Raw genomic sequence first — 21247 nt, forward strand, 5'->3', positions numbered from 1 at the left:
CTGGTAGGTACTGTCCTTTGATGTGCATTCTTTTGGTTTAGTCTAATGCTTCTTCATTTGGAAAGGGAGGCTGAAGAGCTTGTTTCCATTTTCAGAAATACTTAAGGAGAGAAACTGATTTAGTCTGTTAGGGTGTGTGTGTGTGTGTGTCCCCAGAATGGACTCTAAACTCAGCAGGGACCCACACTGCCAAGTGGGCCTCTAATGGCCAGTCTAGTACACGTGCTCAGCACCCTACCTGGCTCCAATGAAATGCTCAATCATTATTTCTGTTACTACTCCTCATGACAAAACCCAGAAACACCTCACACCCTCAGCGAAGTTCACATCCCTACTTAAATGTTTACTTTTAAGAGAGACAGAGAGAGAGACAGACAAGAATGCAAACTGGGGAGGGGCAGAGAAAGCGGGAGACACAGAGTCTGAAGCAGGCTGCAGGCTCTGAGCTATCAGCACAGAGCCCAATGCAGGCCTCAAATTACCAACACAGAGATCATGACCTGAGGTGAAGTCTGATGCCAAACTGACTGAGCCACCCAAACACCCCAAGAATCATTTTGTAAATTGTTTATGCTCACCTTCAGGCTAGAGCAAGGACTTCCAGAAGGCAGGCCTGTGCCTTTTATACCTCACAATCCCTAGTCTGTGCCTGGCATAGTGCAGAGACTCAATGATGGTGAAACACCCGTGATCGCTGTCTTAAAAGCAGCTTATCCCCACACCCGCAGGATACATTTAAACCTATAACGTTAACTGAATAAAGGAGAAACTAGTATATAAATAACTAGAGCATTGAGAAAACATGATAAAGGCTATGACTGAATCAAAAAGTATATGGGATGGGGTGCCCGGGTGGCTCAGGTCATGATCTCACGGCTTGTGGGTTCGAGCCCCGCATTGGGCTCTGTGCTGACAGAGCCTGGAGCTCTCCAGCTCAGAGCCTGGAGCCTGCTTCAGATTCTGTGTCTCCTCTCTCTGCTCCTTCCCTGCTCTCACGCTGTCTCTCTCAAAAATAAATAAAATATTAAAAAAGTTTTTTTTAAGTATACAGGGGTTTAGAAGAGGGGCTAATTATTCTAATCAGGGAGGCTGGGAACAGAGACTTTGAGGAGGAGGTGGATCTGGAATAAACAGGATGAAATCTTGCGCTCCTCCCTCCCTTGGCCCTTCTCTTTCCAGGGAGTTGGCTGCACCCTTTGACAAATGTAGGCCAGTACATGAAGCCCATGATTCCTCTCCTCGTTCAGTGAACTCCATACTATTTTAGGGCTTCAGTGGGTAGTGCTTCCATCTGCACTGACCCCCTTCTCACTACTCCTTTAGGCCTTGCTGGATGGGAGCTACAATTATACTAGGGTTAGGGATGCTATGGGTGATACATTTTCTAGCCCCTCAAGAAAGCGGTTTGTTGGGGCGCCTGGGTGGCTCAGTTGGTTAAGGATCCGGCTCTTGGTTTCAGCTCAGGCCATGATCTCATGGTTCCTGAGTTCAAACCCCACATTGGGCTCCAAGATGACTGCACAGAGCTGCTTGGGATTCTCTGCCTCTCTATGCCCCTCCCATTTGCACATATGTGCTCTTTCTCTCTGTCTCTCTCTCAAAATAAACTTAAAAAAATGAAAGAAAGAAAGCAGTTTGTTGCTTTTCATAAAATGCTCCTAAAATCCTCTTAGAGAGAGAGGTGGAAAAGAGATGGCTCTTAAGTGTTTTGATCTTCACAACATTAAACATTTATTTTCTTGTTTAAAAAAATAACTTTGAGGGGGGCCTGGGTGGCTCAGTCAGTAAGTGACCAACTTTGGCTCAGGTCATAATCTCATGGGGCTCATGAGTTTGAGCCCCACATGGGGCTCTGTGCTGACAACTCAGAGCCTAGAGCCTGCTTCCGATTCTCTCTCAAAAAATAAACACTAAAAAAAAAAATGACTTTGAGAAGGCAGAAGATCTAATAAGGCCAGGCCTGCATTTTTTTAAATTCTTTATTTTTGAAAGAGAGACAGTGAGACAGAGTGCAAGTGGGGGAGAGACAGACAGACAGGGAGACCCAGAACCTGAAGTGGGATCCAGGCTCTGAGCTGTCAGCACAGAGCCCAACGTGGGGCTTGAACTCATGAACTGTGAGATCATGACCTAAGCTGAAGTTGGACGCTTAACCGACTGAGCCACCCAGGCGCCTCCAGGCCTGCATTTCTGAACAGCATTAATGGCTGGGAAGAGCAGAGGCTGTCCCCTTTGGAGGCACAGAACCCCCCCCCCCCCCCCCCCCAGACCAACTCAGGGATTTCAGATCTCTGCAGCCCTTGGCTCAGTGGCTCCAGTCGCAAGTGAACCCAGTGAAATTACCCAGAGCTGTTACCATATTTGTCACAAAAGCATCCCAACAGCAGGGCTAAGGTGGGAACAGGATGATAATCCTCTCTGGGAACTTTACTCCCTTCTCTGGTTTCCCACCCTACTCTCTCTCTGTGTGAAGTGTGGGTTTATGTAAATTGCTGCAGGCACCGTCTCAGCTAGGAGGAAGTCACCAGCAGTAATGGAAACATTAAGACTGGATGATTCTTATCCCCACTGGATGGCCATTTGGGGCCTGTTGCTCAAGGAAGTGAGAAGTGGCACAAGCCAGTTCACTTCCAAAGGCTGGCTTTCCATTGTGTGTGTCTTCCTTCATGAGCCCCAAGAACACATCTCACTGCTGGCCACCTCAGGGTTGTATGATCCAGAACCAAATGCCAGGCTTGTTGAAGTCACTCCCCGATTTAACTCCAATTTAATACCTTAATTTCAATTCCCAGGGGTTCAGATTCTTTGCCTTGGGCTCATGAGTTTCTTTTCATAAAAGTGCTTAACTTTCTTCATACTGTAGAAGCTCTGTCATTTATATTTGAAAGTACACACCATAAAAAAGGAGAGAAGAACCTATGCAGGATCTCTTTGGATGTTATCACTCTTATTAGTTTGATACTTTTCTATTTGCAAATACATAATAAAGCATTTTCTTAAATAAATATGGTCATATTTGGTACTATAAATATGTACCAAATATGGTACTATATTTTCACTCAGCATGCCAAATCGAATATTTCCCCTCATCTTTAGATATTCTGTTACTAGACTGGCTATGCAGCATTTCATTGTATGAATGAACAGAATTAATTTATCTAATCCTCTACCCTTGGACATTTAGTGCACCTGTAGACTATGTAAGAGGACAGAATGTTTATCCAATTATTTTTGCCACCAGTCACGGCCCTGAGTGGGTGCAGTTTGAGACCGTATGTAGACTGTATCTCTTCTCTTAGGGGAGAAGGATAACAGAATTCATTTGAAGTGGCTTTTCAGAGAAAAATCTCTATTGCTGTTCACTTCCTCTCCTGGTGTATGACACTAAGTGAAAGGTTCCCTTTATTTGAGAATATAGAATCAAAGGGGCAGGTCACGAGCATGCCTGTCAGAATATCTGATATTCCCTTTTTTTTTTTTTTTTTTGGCCTTTTACATATAACTCTCAGTATTCAAAACCAGATGAAAGTTATGTGTACTTTTGGCAAAATAATTACTTGGCTACTTCAAAACTCCTTCAGCAGGGAAGTATTCAGGGACCATAATTGCCCTGCCTTGCCAGAAAACATTCTGTTCTGAGAATTTGGGTCATGTAGTCTCTCAACACAGTTAAGAAAACAATACTCTACACAATTCCAACTCCAGCGGTCCAGGCCCTTTCGGACTGGGGTAACAGGTCTGTTTTTACCAGAGGGTGATATGAGGATTCCTGTGATGAAGCCAAAGGCATTCTGGGGAGGAAATAGTCTTTTTCTTGACATTTTGGCCAATCTGAAATGGACTTTCTGTTCTAAACACTGTACTGGCCCAAGGGAAGGAGTGCCTTCTCAAAACAACTAAGGAAAACAAACGTCTTCTACTCTTGTGTAGAAAAAGATGAGAACTGAGGTGGGTAGAGAAAGATCTTTCTCTCCAGTGACATGGCTAGGGGCAGTGTGTTAACCTTTAGGATCTTGGTCTCATCAACTCTACAAACAACATTGTAGTTCTCTCTCACATTAAATTGGAACCCAGGGCACTGGGTAGCTCAGTTGGTTGGCTGAGCGTCTGACTCGATTTTAGCTCAGGTCATGATTGAGCCCTGCATTGGGCTCTTTCCTAAGCGTGAAGCCTGCTTGGGATTCTCTCTCTCTCTCTCTCTCTCTCTCTCTCTGCCCCTCCCCTGATCATGCTCTCTCTTCCCCAGAATAAACATTAAACAAAATTGGAACATGTACATTAAAATGCCCGACATGATGACTGACACCTAGTATTTAGCTCATCAGTGTTAGCTTCTTTTCCTAGTGAAATAACAAAATGTACTATTCACTGTGCTACAGGCTGAAGACAGAATGATGAATAAAAAACACGCTCAGTCTTTGCGGATTGCCTGGTACTCAATAAATATCCGTGGAATAAGGTGAAGCAGCTGCAAGCCTGGAGGGAGAGACAGGTAATGAGTACCGTAAAAGGCATGCACGGGCTGATGTAATGTGTAAAGATGTACACAGGCTGACGTGGAATCCCAGGGGAAGGACTCTATCATTCTTTTTACGGAAAATGGGGAAGAAGCACCAGAGGATGGTTTTGATGGATGAGTAGAAGTGCTCACGTGGAGTAGAGGGAGGGGAGGATGGTGGTGGAAAAAGGAAGAGGAAACAGAATGAGTAAAGGCACTGAGGGAAAAAACTATGAGGTGTTTGGGGGACCAGAAATGTAGCAGGAGAGGTATCCAAGAGAGTCTGAGCTTGAACTTAGATCAGTTCATCTCGGACTTTAATGTGCTAAAGAATCATCCAGGGATAGTTAAAATGCCTGTCCTGATTCAGTTGGTATGTAGTAGGGCCTGAGATTCTGCATTCCTAGCAAGTTCCCATGTGATGTAGAGCAAATAGTCTGTGGATAAGCAGTAAGGCTTAGACAAAAGGGAGTCAGCAGAGATTCTTAAAGAGGACGTAATCAGATTTATTTATGAGGAAGCTCACTGTGCTACAGTGTGCAGGCTGGACTGGGGTTACAGGTGCTTTTACACATTCTTACGGGACCACTGCAGTATCCCTCATGACATAACACCAGAGAAGACTCTTTGAATTTTAATGGGCTTTGGAGAGGATATGGCTGAACTCCCTCTCTTTACAGAATATGAAAGAGAACTTTTAACACGTGACAAGACCTCCTTGGGGTCAGACAGCTAGTTGGTGGTAAAGCTGGGGGGGTGGGGGTCAAGAACCCAGACATTCTAACTGAAACTCACCTAACCATGTTCTTTCTGAGAACTTCCCCATTCCATAACTTTAACTTACATTCAGCATTGAATCAGAGTATTTCTTAGACTTATGAAGAAAAAAGGATGCAGGGAAGAGTTCTTTTTCAACCACTCTCACTCATGGAGACTGTGGCTTACTTTATGAGCCAGGTTAGGGAAACACCCATGATGTCAGGTCACCAGGCAGAATTTCCAGGTATTTGATTCCACATGACCCTTTTTTTATCTCCTGGAAACATGTCAGAAGTTCACATTCCCCTGTAGGCAAGTAGGCAAATGCCCACCTGTCCTCGGTGGGTGCTCCAATCTTGCCTTGTACCTACAGGAAAGCTTGGATGGGGCAGGGAGAAGAAGACAGTGGAACTAATATAACTTATATGCTTACTATGTGCTATGCCCTGACATACATTTTAATTTTTTTTTAAGTTTATGTATTTATTTTGAGGGAGAGAGTGAGAGTGAGCACAAGCAGGGGGAGGGGCAGAAAGACAGGGAGAGACAGAATCCCAAGCAGGTTCAGAGCTATCAGCCCAGAGCCCCACACAAGGCTCGAACTCACGAACCCTGAGGTCATTACCTGAGCCAAAATCAAGAGTCGGAACTTAACCAACTAAGCCACCCATGTTCTCCTTAATTTAACTTAATTCTTAAAAATTTTTTTTGTTTTTAGTTTATTTTTTTGAGAGGGAGAGCATGCACATGTAAGTGAGCAGGGAAGGGCAGAGGGAGAGAAAGAATCCCAAGTAGGCTCTACACTGTCAGAACAAAGCCTGATGTAGGGCTCAATTTCACAAACTGTGAGTTTACAACCTGCGCTGAAACCAAGAGCTGGACACCTAACTGAATGAGCCACCCAGGCACCCCCAATTTCACACATCAGGAAAGTGAAGGTTCTAGAAAAGGAAAAGAATTGAAGAAGAGGAAGAAATAGAGAAATGGAGACAGCAGGGCCAGAGATACTGGGGAGTGGAGAAGGATCCAAAAAAGCAGAGTCCTTTATCTCTAATACATGGGGCTTGGTGTCCTGGGAAAACAGTGGAATGGGGAGGAAGAACACATTGACACTCTCAGTGAGTCCCAAAGGAACAAATGAGACTGTTCAAGAGGTCCCTTCTAGGCTGAGGGGTCTGATTAAAAAGGTTAAAGCAGCATCAACCAGTAGTCGTGTTCTGAGCTTGCAAACAGGATCCTAGTCAATAACAGGAAGTGAATCCTGCCTGCTCATGCAGTCACATGATTTATCTGTTTTATGGGGCCAACAGTGGCTAACACACAAAGAGCTGACTTCAGTCTTTCTTCGAACTTGTGGAAATGGAGAAGCAACAGAAAAAAACTGCTAGGAATCACTGAGTAATCTAAATGCCATCTCAGCAAGAATTCGATTTAGACCTAGTTAAAGACATGATTTTTCAGGAAACTGAGAAGATGGAGGTTTTGAACTCCAATGATCTGAGGGAAAACTGTGATATGGCCAGCTCTGAATGAGAATACAAAATCCTAAGAAATTTCACCTTTTTTAAAGGGGAAGGGTCAAGGTTTACAAATTCAGCAACATAAGACCAAAAAAATAAAATGCCGTGCATAAAGATATCTTAAATGCCCCATCATCTTTTCATCCCCATCTGATGCCACAACAGTGGTTCAAACAAACTTATTGACCTAAGTGCATAGTGACCCTGTGCTGAGCACCATCACATGGATGACCTCACTTGAACACCTGTAAGTCCACCATGCAGGTGAATTACCATTGCATTTTATAGAGAAAGAAGGGAGAAGCTTTAAGAATCCAGAATTTTGACTGTTTTTGGCAGACTGACCCCTCTAACAGGTCAAAAGCATTTAGATCCAGGTGGATAAATCCCTTTTTGGTTAATGCCAATGTCCGGGGAGGAGTTACACGTTGCATGTGGACACCTACGGCACGTGACCGTTATCTGCTAGGACCGAGCAAAGGGCCTGCCATAACATTCATCTAGGAGCTAAAATACTTGTTTGGGTAAGGAGTTCTCAGCAATCATCTGTTGTTACCTCGAATTCCTGCAGGCTGCCAACATTTAACCAATGCTGAAATGTGATTACAAACATACTAAGGGGTCCACCTTGCAGCTAACTTCCCCACTTTCCTCAAGGGAGGGCATTTTTAAAAAAATTTTTTTTTCAACGTTTTTTATTTATTTTTGGGACAGAGAGAGACAGAGCATGAACGGGGGAGGGGCAGAGAGAGAGGGAGACAGAATCGGAAACAGGCTCCAGGCTCCGAGCCCAGAGCCCGACGCGGGGCTCAAACTCACGGACCGTGAGATCGTGACCTGGCTGAAGTCGGACGCTTAACCGACTGCGCCACCCAGGCGCCCCAAGGGAGGGCATTTTAATCACATCTACGAATAGCCTGGGGTGGAATCATGCAGCTTTCCAGGGACAGGATCTAGAGGGGCCAGGTCAGTGCTAATAGCAAATCCTGCTAAAATGAGATTCTCCTCATCCAGTTCCACTGGCCTTATTTGGGAAAGCCAGGGCTCTGATGAAATTCAAAGAGAATTTACTTTCTGGAGCTACAGATGCTGGGAGAAAGGCAAGATGCCACATTGTACCTTCTCTCTTCCTGTTCAGTCTGTGACACAGAGACCTCTTCTCTGACTTGGGGTCAGAGACCATGCAGGGGGGGGATAACTGACAGAAGCTGCCATTTGGCAACAGTACCACAGAGGTGCACAGTCTAAGTGACTGCTAGTGTAGAGGATTTCTGTCCATGTTGCTGGAATGAGAACAGATCCCCTTAGGTCCCAAGTGATAGTTACCCATGCTCCGTCATTGGCGTGATGGTTGCAGCAACAAGACCTTGAAGTTTCTTCTTTTGGGAGGCCATTGAGCTGCTGAAAAATGTCTGCAAAACATACAATATAATTCCTCTCCTTCTTCAAGGAATGCCAATTAATGATCAAACTCCCAGGCAAAGTCCATTCCCAGTTTAAAATTGTGAAAAATGCTTACAAGTACACAAACACACAGAGCAAATGAAGAGAATGTAAAATGTAGAGCTTAATTTTGCAGACAAGGAGATTATTTTTAAAGACAGGAGCGGGGGGGGGGGGGTGTGTGACAAGTGTCCCAGGAAAATACTATCAGAAAGGCCTCTCACTTTGTCTATACAGGTGATTCAGGCAGACTGAAACCTCACAGAGAGGGGGTACATGACAGCAGGCCCAAGAAAGAACATCAATTTAACTCAAGGAGATCATATATATATATATATACACATATATATATATGTCTTTCTCCTGACCATATTTCAATTTAATTAATAGTAATTTTATACATATATAACATAAAACATATGTATAAAATTATATATATTACCCTATATATTATATACATAACGTATTATATATAATATACAATATATATTTTTATATATATTATATATATTTATATATATTACGTATTATATATAACATATATACATTTTATATATAATACATTATATATATAAAATATATAACATATGTAATATATAATTATAATATATATTATATATTATATATTTATATAATATAATCTATAACTTATATATGTAATTATATAATATACAATTATATAAATAATAATTACAACTATATACCATATAATATATAATACATAGTTATAATATATGTAATATATAATATATGATAATATATCATATATAATTATAATACATAATATATACATTGATATATAATATATATAATATAAATAATATATTATATATACATAAATACTATTACTTAAATTGAAATATGGCCAGGAGAAAAGAGACATTCTTTTGTTTTTCCATATCTTCATTCTTTTAAGGAGAAGCTCACCTAAAACCAGCACTTACAGTCTTAAGGCTTCTGTGTGATCTACTTAACGATCTTCAGATTTACCTATGTTTGAAAATTCTAATTTTGACTAGTTTTGCCCTGTTTTCCTAGCTCTAGTAGACCATGTACACTGTATCATAATTGTTTATTCATCTCTCCCCCACTAGACCAAGCTCCCTAGGACAAGGAATACATTTCATTTGGCTTTGCTTTTCCTGCACTGAGTTACCTGGTAAGACATCTTGTGTTCAATTAAAAAGGGATGAATATGTAGGTAATTGAATGAGGTGTTCAAATTGTAGCTGGATAATGACTTCCACAGACAGGGTGATCATGGCTGAGAAAATCAACCTGACCCCACTTATGTGGGGCAAAAGGATCCCTCCCCATCTGGCAGAGAATACACCTGTCTGCACCAGTGTAAAAAAGCCAAGAGGCTGTCGAAAACAGCCAATGAGAGGCAAGAGAGTATCGTGGTTAATAGCTTGGATTCCACAGGCTGACTGCCTGGCTCAACTCTCAGCTTTTCCACTTACCTAGTTACAGAACTGTTATTATTTTTTGAACTGTAAGACACAAAAATGCGAAGCCATGAATGCAAAGTCTTAAAAATTGAAGAAGAAAATAAAATATAACCAAATAGTATTTGGTGACAATTAGACAAAACATGGTTGGCTTAGAGCAAACACGGTGATGTCTATAGGTAATGGACAAGTTGGGGTATATTACAGGTCTGAGGTCACTGGCACATTAAAAAGCCCAGTGTCCACTATACTTAAAGTTGACCCACATAACGTAACAATTATCAACTGTTTCATTTTGCTTGCTCTTTATAACTGTTAACCTCATTTCCCCAAATAGGAGCATAAACTTTACAGATTACAAAGATCATATCTTTTACTTTTTCTGTCTCCTCCAAGAGTTCTGGCTCAGGTGAGCCCTTCAAGCCAGAAACAGGACAAAACAAAGACAAAGACATGAAAGGGCACACTGTGGCAAAATTTACTGCTTTTATAGGAAGCCAACGTGATCCCCCCCCCCTTACAGATACGTCCCTAGCAAGACTTGCTCCTGAAATTAAGCCCAAATCCTTCAGGTAGTTTTGCTCTGTATTGAAGGGCAATAAAGGGGAACCTTACGTGATATACGGGATACTAGGATTTTTCTGCCCTGTCCTAGTTTGAAGATGAGACCAAAATCCTGTTGGGCGGTTTGAGACAAATGTAATCAAGGCCATGGGGAAAACACAAGGCCAATAACATAGGCCCATCTATCCCAGAGGAACGTCTGTGCATTAAAGGAGATGGACGCTATGCCTGCTGCGTATCTCCACCGGGCACTCCTGCAAGCATTGAACTCAGGACACTTCAGACTGAACCTGCCACCTGTCCCCTATGATTGCTTCCTTTAGTCCTTACAGTGGAGGAGGTGGAGCATCAGCTCTGGAGTCAGACACCATGGGTCTGCATCCTGGCTCCACCAGTTCCCAGTGGGGTGAGCCTGGAAGTGTTATTTACCTTCTCTGTGCTTCGGTGTTCACTCCTGTCAATAACAGTAGTCATATTTCATAGGTTGTTGAGAATTAAATGAATTCTTGTAGAGTGATTAACAACGGTGCCTGGCACACAGCAAGTACAGTATGAAGTCGCACCAGATGGCTACAGGACATTAGCAAGTATTCTTGCCTCTTATCTTCCTTCCCTGCCCCCTTACTGCCTCTCTCATAACTTACCCTTTATTACCTCTTATCTAGACCAACGGGCACAACCCCAGGTCTAAGAGGCCCAAAGGGACTCAAGAAGGCTCAAATGATAACAGTCTCAAGAGCTAGAGTCAGCACCAAAAGTCTAATTCAAACAGTGCTAGGCTGTTCACACTAGACTTCTGTATTCTGAGCTTTTAGTTACATTTATTTCACACTTAGGGCAGTTACAGATACTCTTAGGATCATCAGAAGCTTGGATGGGTAGTTTTATATATGGCTTTGATTGAAAGAAACAAAATTAAGTGCATGTAAATGCAATTTGGTTACAAAATCTCAAAAACATAGAACCTGTAGGGATGTGGGGTCAGAGTCAGGAATTCCTACCTTAATCCCCACTCTCCTCCTCCAATCCACATAGGCTTCCAGGTTAATCTCCTGGAAGCACAGACATTTCTAAGCCTGCCTTGGCCCAGCTCAGAAAATGCTAATGACTTCCCCTGGCTTCAGTAGGAGAAATGCCAAACTTCCTGGTCCAGGGCTCTGTATAAATCTCTTCATGCCTGAAGGGCACTAGCTCAAGTGTTCCCTGTTGCTCCTAACCGCCTTTTCCCATCTGGCCTGCTTCCTTAGGTTCTCCCATCTGGAATGACTATCTCCCACTTCAGCCCCTTGAGTCTAGACAACTTTTAAAACTCACTGTACAAGTTAAAGAACATTCCCTGATCTCCCAAGAAGACAACTTCTTACTCCTCAAAATTCCCTCAAACACTTGCTTTTCCTTAAAAATGTTACATGTTATTAGCAGGGTGGTTTTGGCTCCTCTTCTACAGCGTCAGCCACCAGGGAGCAGGAACAGCTTCAAAAAAATCTGTCTCTGCACAGAGCAGTACACGAAAAGACCAAAATTTGCTGACTTTGTGAATGCTGAATTTCCAGGAAGAGATGGGGGTAAAAGACACAAAAACTGTAATAGGTAATGATTGATATTTTGTACATTCAAATTTTAAATAAACTTGTTAACGTCAAGCTTTGGCATTCTTTGTAGCTTGTATCAAAAGCAAGTGGTTAGAATGTTCTCCACCCTAGGGCTCAATGCGAATTTAGAATGTTAATAGAGATGCTGGGGAGAGGCTATTACTCTTGAAATCTTGTATCTCTATCCACCAACACTTAGTACAAAGAATTCAAGTCAAATCCTCGGAAAAGGGCAAAGTTAAAAAAAAAAAATCTCTGGGCGAGACGGAGGATGCAACTCTGGGCATGGTGAATGACTCGAGAAATACACGCAAAAGAAGAAAAGTAATGGAGAAACGAAAGAAACAAAACCAAAACGCAGAAACATAACCAAGTTCCCATAAAATGAAGGCATTGGGTCAAATGCAATGATAAAGTCTGTTCCACTCCACAGCTGACTCAGCTCACTGAAGGGTCCTTGGAGAAGGCTATGCGGTCCGGAAAGAATCCAGGGGAGTGGTCCCTCTGTGCAGACCCCTGCCCCAGGACTGCAGCGTGTCGCTTTCGCACTTCCTCTAGCCCCACGTCCCAGCTTTTCTGCCTTCCCCTCTCCTCCGGGCCATCCCCGTCCCCCCGCCCCTCTGCCCCCCTGCCCCCCTGGCCCCCTGCCCCCATCCCCGGGTGGGCTGCAGGTTTCCGTCCACCCATCCGCCCCGCGCGGGCCGCGCTCACCAGATAAGCCCGGGTCCGCCTCGGTCGCGGGTGGGCCGCCGCCGCTGCTGCCGCTCGCCGCAGTGTTGCGCGCCGCCCCGCGCCCCCGCCGTGGCCTTTCTCTCCTCCGCTGCCGCGCGGCCCCGCACCACGTGCCTACGCGCCCGCGCAGAGCCGCGCGCCCAGCACGCCCTGGACGCTGAGCACATGTGCAGTTTAGCCTCCCTCCGCGTTACCTGGGGGTGTGGGCGAGGCGCCGGGACTGCGAGCTTCCGAGCTTGCGCCTCCCGAGCCGCGGCGCGTGTTTACGCGCGCCCAGATTCCGCGGGGCAAACTCTCCCTTCCCTTTCTGCTGCGCGGGTCGTACCGCTTGCGGATGCCTCCTGGGCTTCTGTTCGCTTTAACTTCTGTCCAGGGCTCGGCAGCAACAGGTACTTCGTGGTTGTGAGCTTTGAAATTTGGGCTGCCGGTTCCGAAGCGTGCTGAGAACCCTGCCTGCCAGTCGGGGATCCCGTTTGTGCTTTTCAGGCTGGTGCTGCTGCCCCAACCCCACATGCCCTCATGTTCAAAGGTGATGAACGGATATTAAAATTGGATTCGTTTCTAAAGCGGTAGCTTTCCTGCGTATTCTGGAGAACAACTGAAAGAGTTTTGAACGGGATAATTATTTTTAAACAAAATATCTCTACTTGTAGGAATGTCAAGAGTTTACTTTCTAGTGTCACATGCTGTGCCAATACATCAGAAACATAGACAAGTCCTCAGGTTTCTCTTGTTAATGTGAATTATCCTCAATTTTGCATAAAAGACAATGGCCTATGCTTAATTCATTTAGGGAAAATAAATTTCCCTTAGGGCTTTCTAGTTTGCATTTTAAATGCTTTTAAACCCATTGTAGAAGTACTTTCATTGCATGTGGCTCCAGAAATTAATTCATTAATCAATTCATAAAACAATCCTTTGTCGTGAATACTATTTTTTAAAGTCATATTTTACAGTTGAGGAACCATCATCCCATTCTATGTTTTTAAGTTTATTTATTTTGAGAGGGAGGGAGTGCAAGTGGAGGAGGGGCAGAGAGAGAGGAAGAGAGAGAGAATCCCAAGCAGGCTCCACGCTGTCAGTGCAGAGCCCAATGCGGGGCTGGAACTCACAAATGGTGAGATCATGACCTCAGCTGAAGTCCTGTTTAAGCCTAAGTACCACGCTTAACCAACTGAGCCATCCAGGTGCCTCAGCACCATCCCATTCTAAAGATCAGAAAAAAAAAAAAAAAGTATTTTAATGAGTTTGAGTAATTTGCCAAAGGCCACAGTGCCCATGAGTAGTTGAGCTGTGATTTGGTCTCAAGTAGTGCGGGAGATGATACTTTTAACCACTACTCTATGTTTTCCTGCAAAAAAGGAAGGGAAAAGTCCTAGTTATGTCTAAGAATGTCAACAAGAATATATCCTAATGGGACGTTAGTAAGTTTTTTCAAAGTCATACTTTAATACGTGCAAAATTAAGTATTTCAGTACCCAAAAGTTATAGAACATCAGGCTTAATATTGTCAACCAATAAACCAACATGTTAAATGAATAAACTACTGTTTAAATATATGTAGTAGTACAAAGCAATGACTTATAATAGTGTGTTAGGGTTTGCTAAGAAACAGATGCTAAAACTGGATTGGAGGTGCAGGAAATATACTTGGGGAGGGACCCAGGGAGAAGGCAGGGAGAGCCTTGATGGTCATACAGGGCTGACACCTGTGGTAGAAGCTATGGAAAGAAAGGGGGTGGGGAGAGTCTCACTGGAATGGTGGAGGGGGAGCATCATAGCCTCCACTACATGCCCTTAAGAAACTCACAGCCTCTCCAATGAATTGTGGGGAAGACATTTACCTTTAAAAATATGTATGCTGGTACAAAGGTATGAAACACTGAGGGAGGGAAAGACTCTGATCTGGGCAGAGGGGTGAGTGTGTGGGCATGATGAGGCAGGAGAGCATTTCTGAAAAGTCTTCCTGGGGGAGGTTGACACTTGAGCAGTCTTAGACAAGGAGGAGGCCTTAGAAGAAGGGAGAGACAGCCAAGGTTCACTGCTGGCCCGAAGTCCTCTAACACTTGTCTGATAAGTGGCAAGGGCTCTGTGGCCTTTCTTTTATTGTTGTACAGTGTTATTTAATCATCATTACTTTTTATGCTTTTCTTTCTTGCCCCCTCATTCCACTGCGAGGTGCTCAAGGCAGGTACCTTGTCCTATTTCTTTGTTTTTCCCACAGCGCAGAGCTCAGTGCTTATCTACCTGCAGGCGAAGAGGGTTGGATTTGGAGATGTTTACTCCCTTCAACTCTGCTTTGTTTAAAAAAATATATATGTTGGGGTTCCTCATCGTATTGTGTTCACTACAATTCAAGTTTGAAACTCAGTGATGTGGAGAAAAGAGCTTGGGGGGATACAGTACACTGTAATTGATCAGACTGGCCACACGTTCCATCCTTGGTGCTGACAGTGGAGTCTTATCACAGGTTCCTGAGTGGACTTGGAGAAACCTTCCCAGAAAGGTTCCCCTTACCTTCTTGTCATGGTGCTGAAATGTTCTAGTACCAATTCCACTGTGTGGGAGGTGTTCCCCTCACTAAGAAGGAATAGTTCTCTGATGCCCGCTGGGTGTCCTACAGTTTAACTCAATTCCGACAGACACTATCTCCCCAGAGATAGCATCAAATTTCACAGGTTAAGGGTTCAGTCATAGAAGTCTGCCCTCCCTGCCCCACCCCCACTTCAGATGTTACATCAGATCCAGGCTATTACCTGTGCTTCTGACCCATTGGCTATAAACCAGAGGTTCCTTTGACCCCCTCCTTGGATTTGATTAATTTGCTACAACAGCTTATAGAACTCAAAGAAACATTTTACTTACTAGATCACTGGCTTATTATAAAAAGCTATAACTTGGGAACAACCAGGTGGAAAAGATGCATAGGGCATGGGATGGGGAAAGGGCTCATAATTTCCATGTCCTTTCTGAGCACAAGTGTATGCTCTCCCCAAATCTCCATATTTACCAGCTGGAAATCCTCTGCCCACCCTCCTTTTTGGGGTTTTATGGAGGCTTCATTACATAGGCAGTATTTTTTTTTTAATGTTTATTTTTGAGAGAGAGACAGAGAGACAGAGTGTGAGTGGGGGAGGGGCAGAGAGAGAGGGAGACACAGAATCCAAAGCAGGCTCCAGGCTCTGAGCTGTCAGCACAGAGCTTGACATGGGGCTCGAACCCACGAATTGTGAGATCATGACCTGAGCAGACTGGACACTTAACTGACTGAGCCACCCAGGTGCCCCTACATAGGCAGTATTGATCAAATCACTGGCCATTGGTAATTGATTCAATTTTGGAGAAGGTTGGGGATGGAACCGAAAGTTTCAACCTTCTAATCACATGATTGATTCTCTTGGCAACCAGCCCCTATCCTAAGATGCTTTCGAAAAGCTAGTCACCTCATTAACATAACAAAAGACATTCATTGCTCTCATCTCTTCGGAAATGTCAAGAGTTTTAGGAGCTCTGTGCCAGAAATGGAAGACCAAATTTATAGTTTTTATTATAAATGACAATGTTACAGTTGTCCTTACCAGGAAAGAGGAAATGGATTGTAGACAGCCAGAATACTGCTACATTGGGGAACGTTCATGAAGGAAGGAGAATGGAATTTGGGTCTTGAAGCGTTGCTCTCCATCGTGGGCCTGAGAAAGTTCTCTCCATGGTGAGGAAGAACAGTCCTTTGCATTCCATGTAAAGGAATACAACCAAGTTATAGGTATGAGAATCACTCCTGGAAATTCTGGTTGTGTGGGTATGTCGGTGGGGCTGGTAGAAAAGCACAAGTTTATTTTTGCATCAAAGTCCATAGATCTTCAGAGAAGGAAGCAGGCCATGACTAGAAGTTGGACAGATTGCTAGTCCCCATGACAAAGACTCTTCCCTTTTATAGGTTAATTTCTGAGACTAAGTGCCTACTAGTAGAAGGATGTCTCTTGAGGGGAGAAAAGTCCTATGCATAAGCTGCGTTTCAGAGAACCCCTTGGGTCACAGGAAGGGACAGTTTTGAGAGTAGTTGTGCTCAGTTGTCTCCTGGCTCAGCCCTTTGGTGAATGCATATTGATTTCCAGCTCAAAGGAAAAAAATGAACAGAGATGTAACTCCATATTGGCATTCTTAACTTGGACTCTGTGACTCCGGATTTTTAATAGCAATAATCTTTTAATAATACTAATCTTTATTGAGATGCTATTCAATACTATGCAATTCACCTATTTTAAGCATATGGTAGTTCAATATTCTTTATTATGTCACAGAGTTGTGCAATCATTGCTACAATTTTAGAACATTTTCATGACCCCCCCCCAATAACCCATATGTGTTAGCAGTCACGCCCCATTCCCTTCCTCCTCCTGGCCCCCAGCTCTAAACAACCATTAGTCTTTCCATTTTTATAGATTTGCCTGTTCTGGACATTTCATATAAATGGAATTATGCATCATGTAGTCCTTTGTGTCTGGCTTCTTTTCCTTAGTGTAGTATTTTCAAGGTTCATCCATATTGTAGCAGGAATCTGCTTCATCCCTTTTTATACCCACACAATATTCCATTGTATGGATATACAACATTTTATTCATCGATTGGTTGGTGGACATTTGAGTTCTTTCCAGTTTTTGGCTATTATGAATAATGCTATTATTGTGATTGTGGATTTTAGACCTCCTGGAATATTGTCGGCATCTTTTTTCCAGTGGAGTTAGTTTATAGCATTCTGGCTTCTGTTTGGTTTTTCAGAAGCCCCAAGTCCTTATCAAGATCAGGGCTTTTACACCTGCCTGGGCGGCCTTTCTTCAGTCTGACTGCTACACATCCTTCAGATCGTGGCTCAGGTGTAACCCTCCTGAGAAGCTGACTTGTGCAGACCCTCCTCCTAGCACTGTGTTCTTTCCATTCCTGTCACAACTTATTAGTGTGTTTAGTTCTCCCCGTTAGTTGGTAAGCTTTGTGAGGGCAGTGGTCTGTCTGTTCTGTTCCTTGGGACACATCTAGTGCCTGCTACATCATAGGCACTCAATAAGTAGTTGAAATACTATGCAATGCAGAATGACTGTTGGTAACAGAGAGAGGCATCCTAGCTCTGTTGCCAGAACATAGCCTTTTGCACTGATGGGAGGAGGGTTACCCCCTTGTTGACTGGTATTGATATAAGAGTAAGGACCCCTGTGGCCGAGAAGGGTGGTATGAACACAGAGAACAAGAACTAGGGAGCATTGAGGACACTGGATCCAGATAAAGAGGACTGTAGTGTCTCTCTGAGAGCATGAAGGGAGGGATTCCTGATGTATATTAAATCTGGACAATGTTGCCTTGTTGCTGACTTTGAGACCTCTTTCTGAATTGTATGTATGGACCAATGTGCCAATGGGTTACCCACATTGATTTATCATCCCCTAATAGTTGGAAAACCCTTTGAAAATGTGGGCCTAGTTTGATGACTAGCAAGGGGGAAAGTATGAGGGGGCCATAGTCTGAAAACAGAAAAGGAAGTTAATATTAATTTTGCTTGGCCAGGTTTCTTTGACAATATTCAGAAAAGTACAGAGGCAAACTTCCTTTGAAGGATGTTCGGCCTGTGTTAGGTATTGCCTGATGAACATGAGGCTGTTGGGACGCATGCAAGTGAGTCTAGTCCACTTGTAACAGTACTCTGTAAGGTTCCCCGGGGATCTAAAGAGTAATAAACATGTCTTCCAAAAGCTTCCCAAAGCTCAATAGCTGCTCATATTATGAATTAGGTAAGGACTCACCACTAGGTGACAGTCTGTCAGCAGAAATTGCTTTCTCATTTAATGACTCTTTCCCCAACTGCAAGTTTCTGGGAATATCAGTAAAAATAAAAATATTAGGTAATCTTTTTCCGATCCCATTTCCCTATCCTCCCTTTCCCAAAAATCTATGGAGCTGACATCTTCAATGGCAAACATTCTTCTTTAATCTCTCTTTCCTTAATATTAAAGTAATGAAAAAATGATGTATGGAGACACAGAAATCAGACACAGAAAATTAAGTTTCCCCTCCCATACTACTTCTTTGGGTTTTGAAGATAAATATGGCTATAAAAAGAGTACACTCAGTGGTCTTGGCTTTTTTTTTTTAATGTTTATTTAGTTTTGAGAGAGAGAGAGACAGAGACAAAGACAGAGACTGGGAGCAGGGGAGGCGCAGAGAGAGAGAGAGAGGGAGACAGAATCTGAAGCAGGCTCCAGGCTTTGAACTGTCAGCACAGAGCTTGACACAGGGCTTGAACCCACAAACTGTGAGATCATGACCTGAGCCAAAGTTGGATGCTTCACTGACTGAGCTACCCAAGTGTCCCTTGGCTTTTTTTTTCTTCAAGTTTATTTATTTATTTAGAGAGAGAGAGAGAGAGAGAGAGGAGAGGAAGAGACATTGTGAGTGGGGGAGGGATAGAGAAAGGAAGACCAAGAATCCCAAGCAGTCAGCGCAAAGCCCAATGTGGGGCTCAGACTCATGAACCATGAGATCATGACTTGAGCCGAAATCCAGAGTCAGATGCTCAACGAACTGCCACCCTAGAGCCCCTTGACTTTTTATAGGGAGAGGATATTTAAAAATCTGGTTCAAGTTTAGTTTATAAGTATTTTCTCCCTCAGGAATATAAATCACTCTATGCTTCCTTTCAGCATTTGAGGTGAAGATGGAGCTCTTAGGAGAAATGTATTTTAGCTCATTTATGAAGAAGTTTCGTTTTATGTCCTCTTTGAGCAAAAGGAAGACTCCCTGGAAAGTGTTCGGTGAGGTAAGTGCAACTTGAAATTTCATTTGCTTCCACCTAAGACTGCTTCAGTTCTGGGTAACAGCTGAACTCGGCACTAATGGTCTGGACTTGGGGAAGTTTAGGCCCCTTCTGTCAGCTGGTGAAGGGGGTGGGAGCTCAGATGGCCTCCTGAGGGGTATTCCGGGAAATTTTGTTGATCCTGCCCCTCCTCATTCCTCTGCTCAAGCCATCGTGCATTGCTGGCCCCAGCTTCCAGTGTTATTTCCATGGCCCCCATTGATGAGGTTCTTCCAGGCCTACTGGAAAGTTCCCATAAGTTATTCTAAAATCTCACTCTATTCCTGTGCTCCATTTTTCAGGCTAGGTATCTTAGTTACGGCTAAATTATCTCAGCTCTGAAAGAAATGCCTCCAATCTATATTTGGCCATACATTTAAAGGTGGGCCAAGTAGGTTAAAAAAATAAGCAAAGCAAAGTACAGAACGGTATTCAATTCTGCCATTTGTATTAAAGGAAAACAAGGTGCGTGTAGGGGCGTACCTGCATGTGAAGGTATGTTATCTGGAAGGATAACAGTGATAGTCAAATATTTAACAACTGGGTCGGTTCTGGGAACAGGGATGGCTGCTGGCTTGAGATCTGGAAGCGTGCTGGGGATCTCCTAATATCTAAGCTTTAACCCTGTAATGACTGATTGAAGTTCTGGGGGGGAGGAGGCAGCACTCCAGTGGCTTGAAGCAGCAGCTGTTTACTAGTCTGTAGAGAACCTTTAAGCAGTTTAACAACATGTGGTTGTCCTGGTGTTCCCCAGCAGCTATCCATGGGTCCTCCTGGGAGCGGGGATCTGAGGAGGACGGACTTAGTATTCAGCGTGCCCTTTAGCACTGTTTGAAATGCTTTGTTGTTGTTTGAATTCTATTCAATCACGTACTTGGAAATTGAATTTAATTTTGTTTGGCTCAGGGAAGAAGTCTTATTTTTAGAATTTGGTTCTGGACATTTCTGTCTAGTCATCTGACTCCAGTCTGCCTACAGACTCAGGGCTGTTCTCTTTTGTTCCATCTTGCAGGCAGCTCCTCCACCCAGAGCTTTGCTTACACCCCTCTGCTCACCTTGCTGACCCCCTTTCACCAGCACCAACCCCCCCCCCCCCCCGCCCAGTCCTCAGCGTCACTGTCTGAATCTCCTTCTGTTACTTATCCTGCACCTCTTGTCTCTCCACCTTACCAGACCTCAGTTCCATTACCAACTAGGATAGACATTACTGTGCTTAATCTTGTGAGCAGAAAATATGTGTTCTTTCTATTTTTTCTGTGTTGGAGAACCTGTGCTTCCCTAAGTTTTGTTTGAGCATCAGCACAAATGGCAGTGGTTGTCATAACCATGGTAAGAACTCATGTTGCATTGGTTTGGGCATCCACCTGCCTGGTGCAGAACCGCCCCGGACTCCATGTCTCCCCTGGTTTGCCTGGGAGGCAGGGTGGATCTTCCATTGTGCCCTCTTCCATCCTTTCCTCTTCTGCTTTGAGCTCCTTGTTGGTGTCCTCTGCTGTGCAGCTATTAGGGAGCTGTGTCTGGTCTCAGCTACAGTCCCAGCCACTCTTAAGCCAGGGTTGCTGTCTTCTGGTGCCTAAAATTGTGCAGAGAAGCTTTTCTCTTCTGCTTTGCCACATTCTGTCACCCAGGTCCCAGAGCAGCATGACTTGCTGAAGTGAGACTTGAGTGTCTTACTGAGCCTCCTCCTCTCCACCTGAAGGATCTGCTCCACAGGCCTCAGGTGTGAGTCCATGGAGCCAAGGCAGGGAACTAAAGACCGAGACCAGGCATTTCTTCCTACCCACCCCACTTCCCCACCCCAAGCCTACCCTTCCTGTCCCCCTTTCTCCACCCAAGGCTGCCACAAA

At 43.9% G+C, this 21247-nt stretch overlaps 2 protein-coding genes across 5 annotated transcripts in view; one reads left to right on the plus strand and one right to left on the minus strand.

Annotated features, from left to right (window-relative positions):
- NPL (N-acetylneuraminate pyruvate lyase) overlaps positions 1-12866 on the minus strand; it is a 38546-nt gene extending 25680 nt beyond the window's left edge. For 2 of the 3 annotated variants that reach the window (XM_058701576.1, XM_058701579.1), the window contains exons 1-2: positions 12754-12866; positions 8104-8189 (exon numbers count right to left, since the gene is read on the minus strand). In XM_058701576.1, the coding sequence (XP_058557559.1) occupies positions 8104-8171 (68 nt within the window). In that variant the 5' untranslated portion in view covers positions 8172-8189; positions 12754-12866. Of the gene's footprint in view, positions 1-8103; positions 8190-12538; positions 12658-12753 lie in introns of those variants that run through there. The other variant, XM_058701578.1, reaches the window with a different exon arrangement.
- Positions 12846-21247, plus strand: part of RGS8 (regulator of G protein signaling 8) — a 167657-nt gene continuing 159255 nt past the window's right edge. The window contains exons 1-2 of one of the 2 annotated variants that reach the window (XM_058701566.1): positions 12846-12948; positions 19249-19364. In XM_058701566.1, the coding sequence (XP_058557549.1) occupies positions 12894-12948; positions 19249-19364 (171 nt within the window). In that variant the 5' untranslated portion in view covers positions 12846-12893. Of the gene's footprint in view, positions 12949-19248; positions 19365-21247 lie in introns of those variants that run through there. The other variant, XM_058701571.1, reaches the window with a different exon arrangement.

Source organism: Neofelis nebulosa, chromosome 15 (assembly GCF_028018385.1).
Source record: "Neofelis nebulosa isolate mNeoNeb1 chromosome 15, mNeoNeb1.pri, whole genome shotgun sequence".
NCBI lineage: Eukaryota > Metazoa > Chordata > Mammalia > Carnivora > Felidae > Neofelis > Neofelis nebulosa.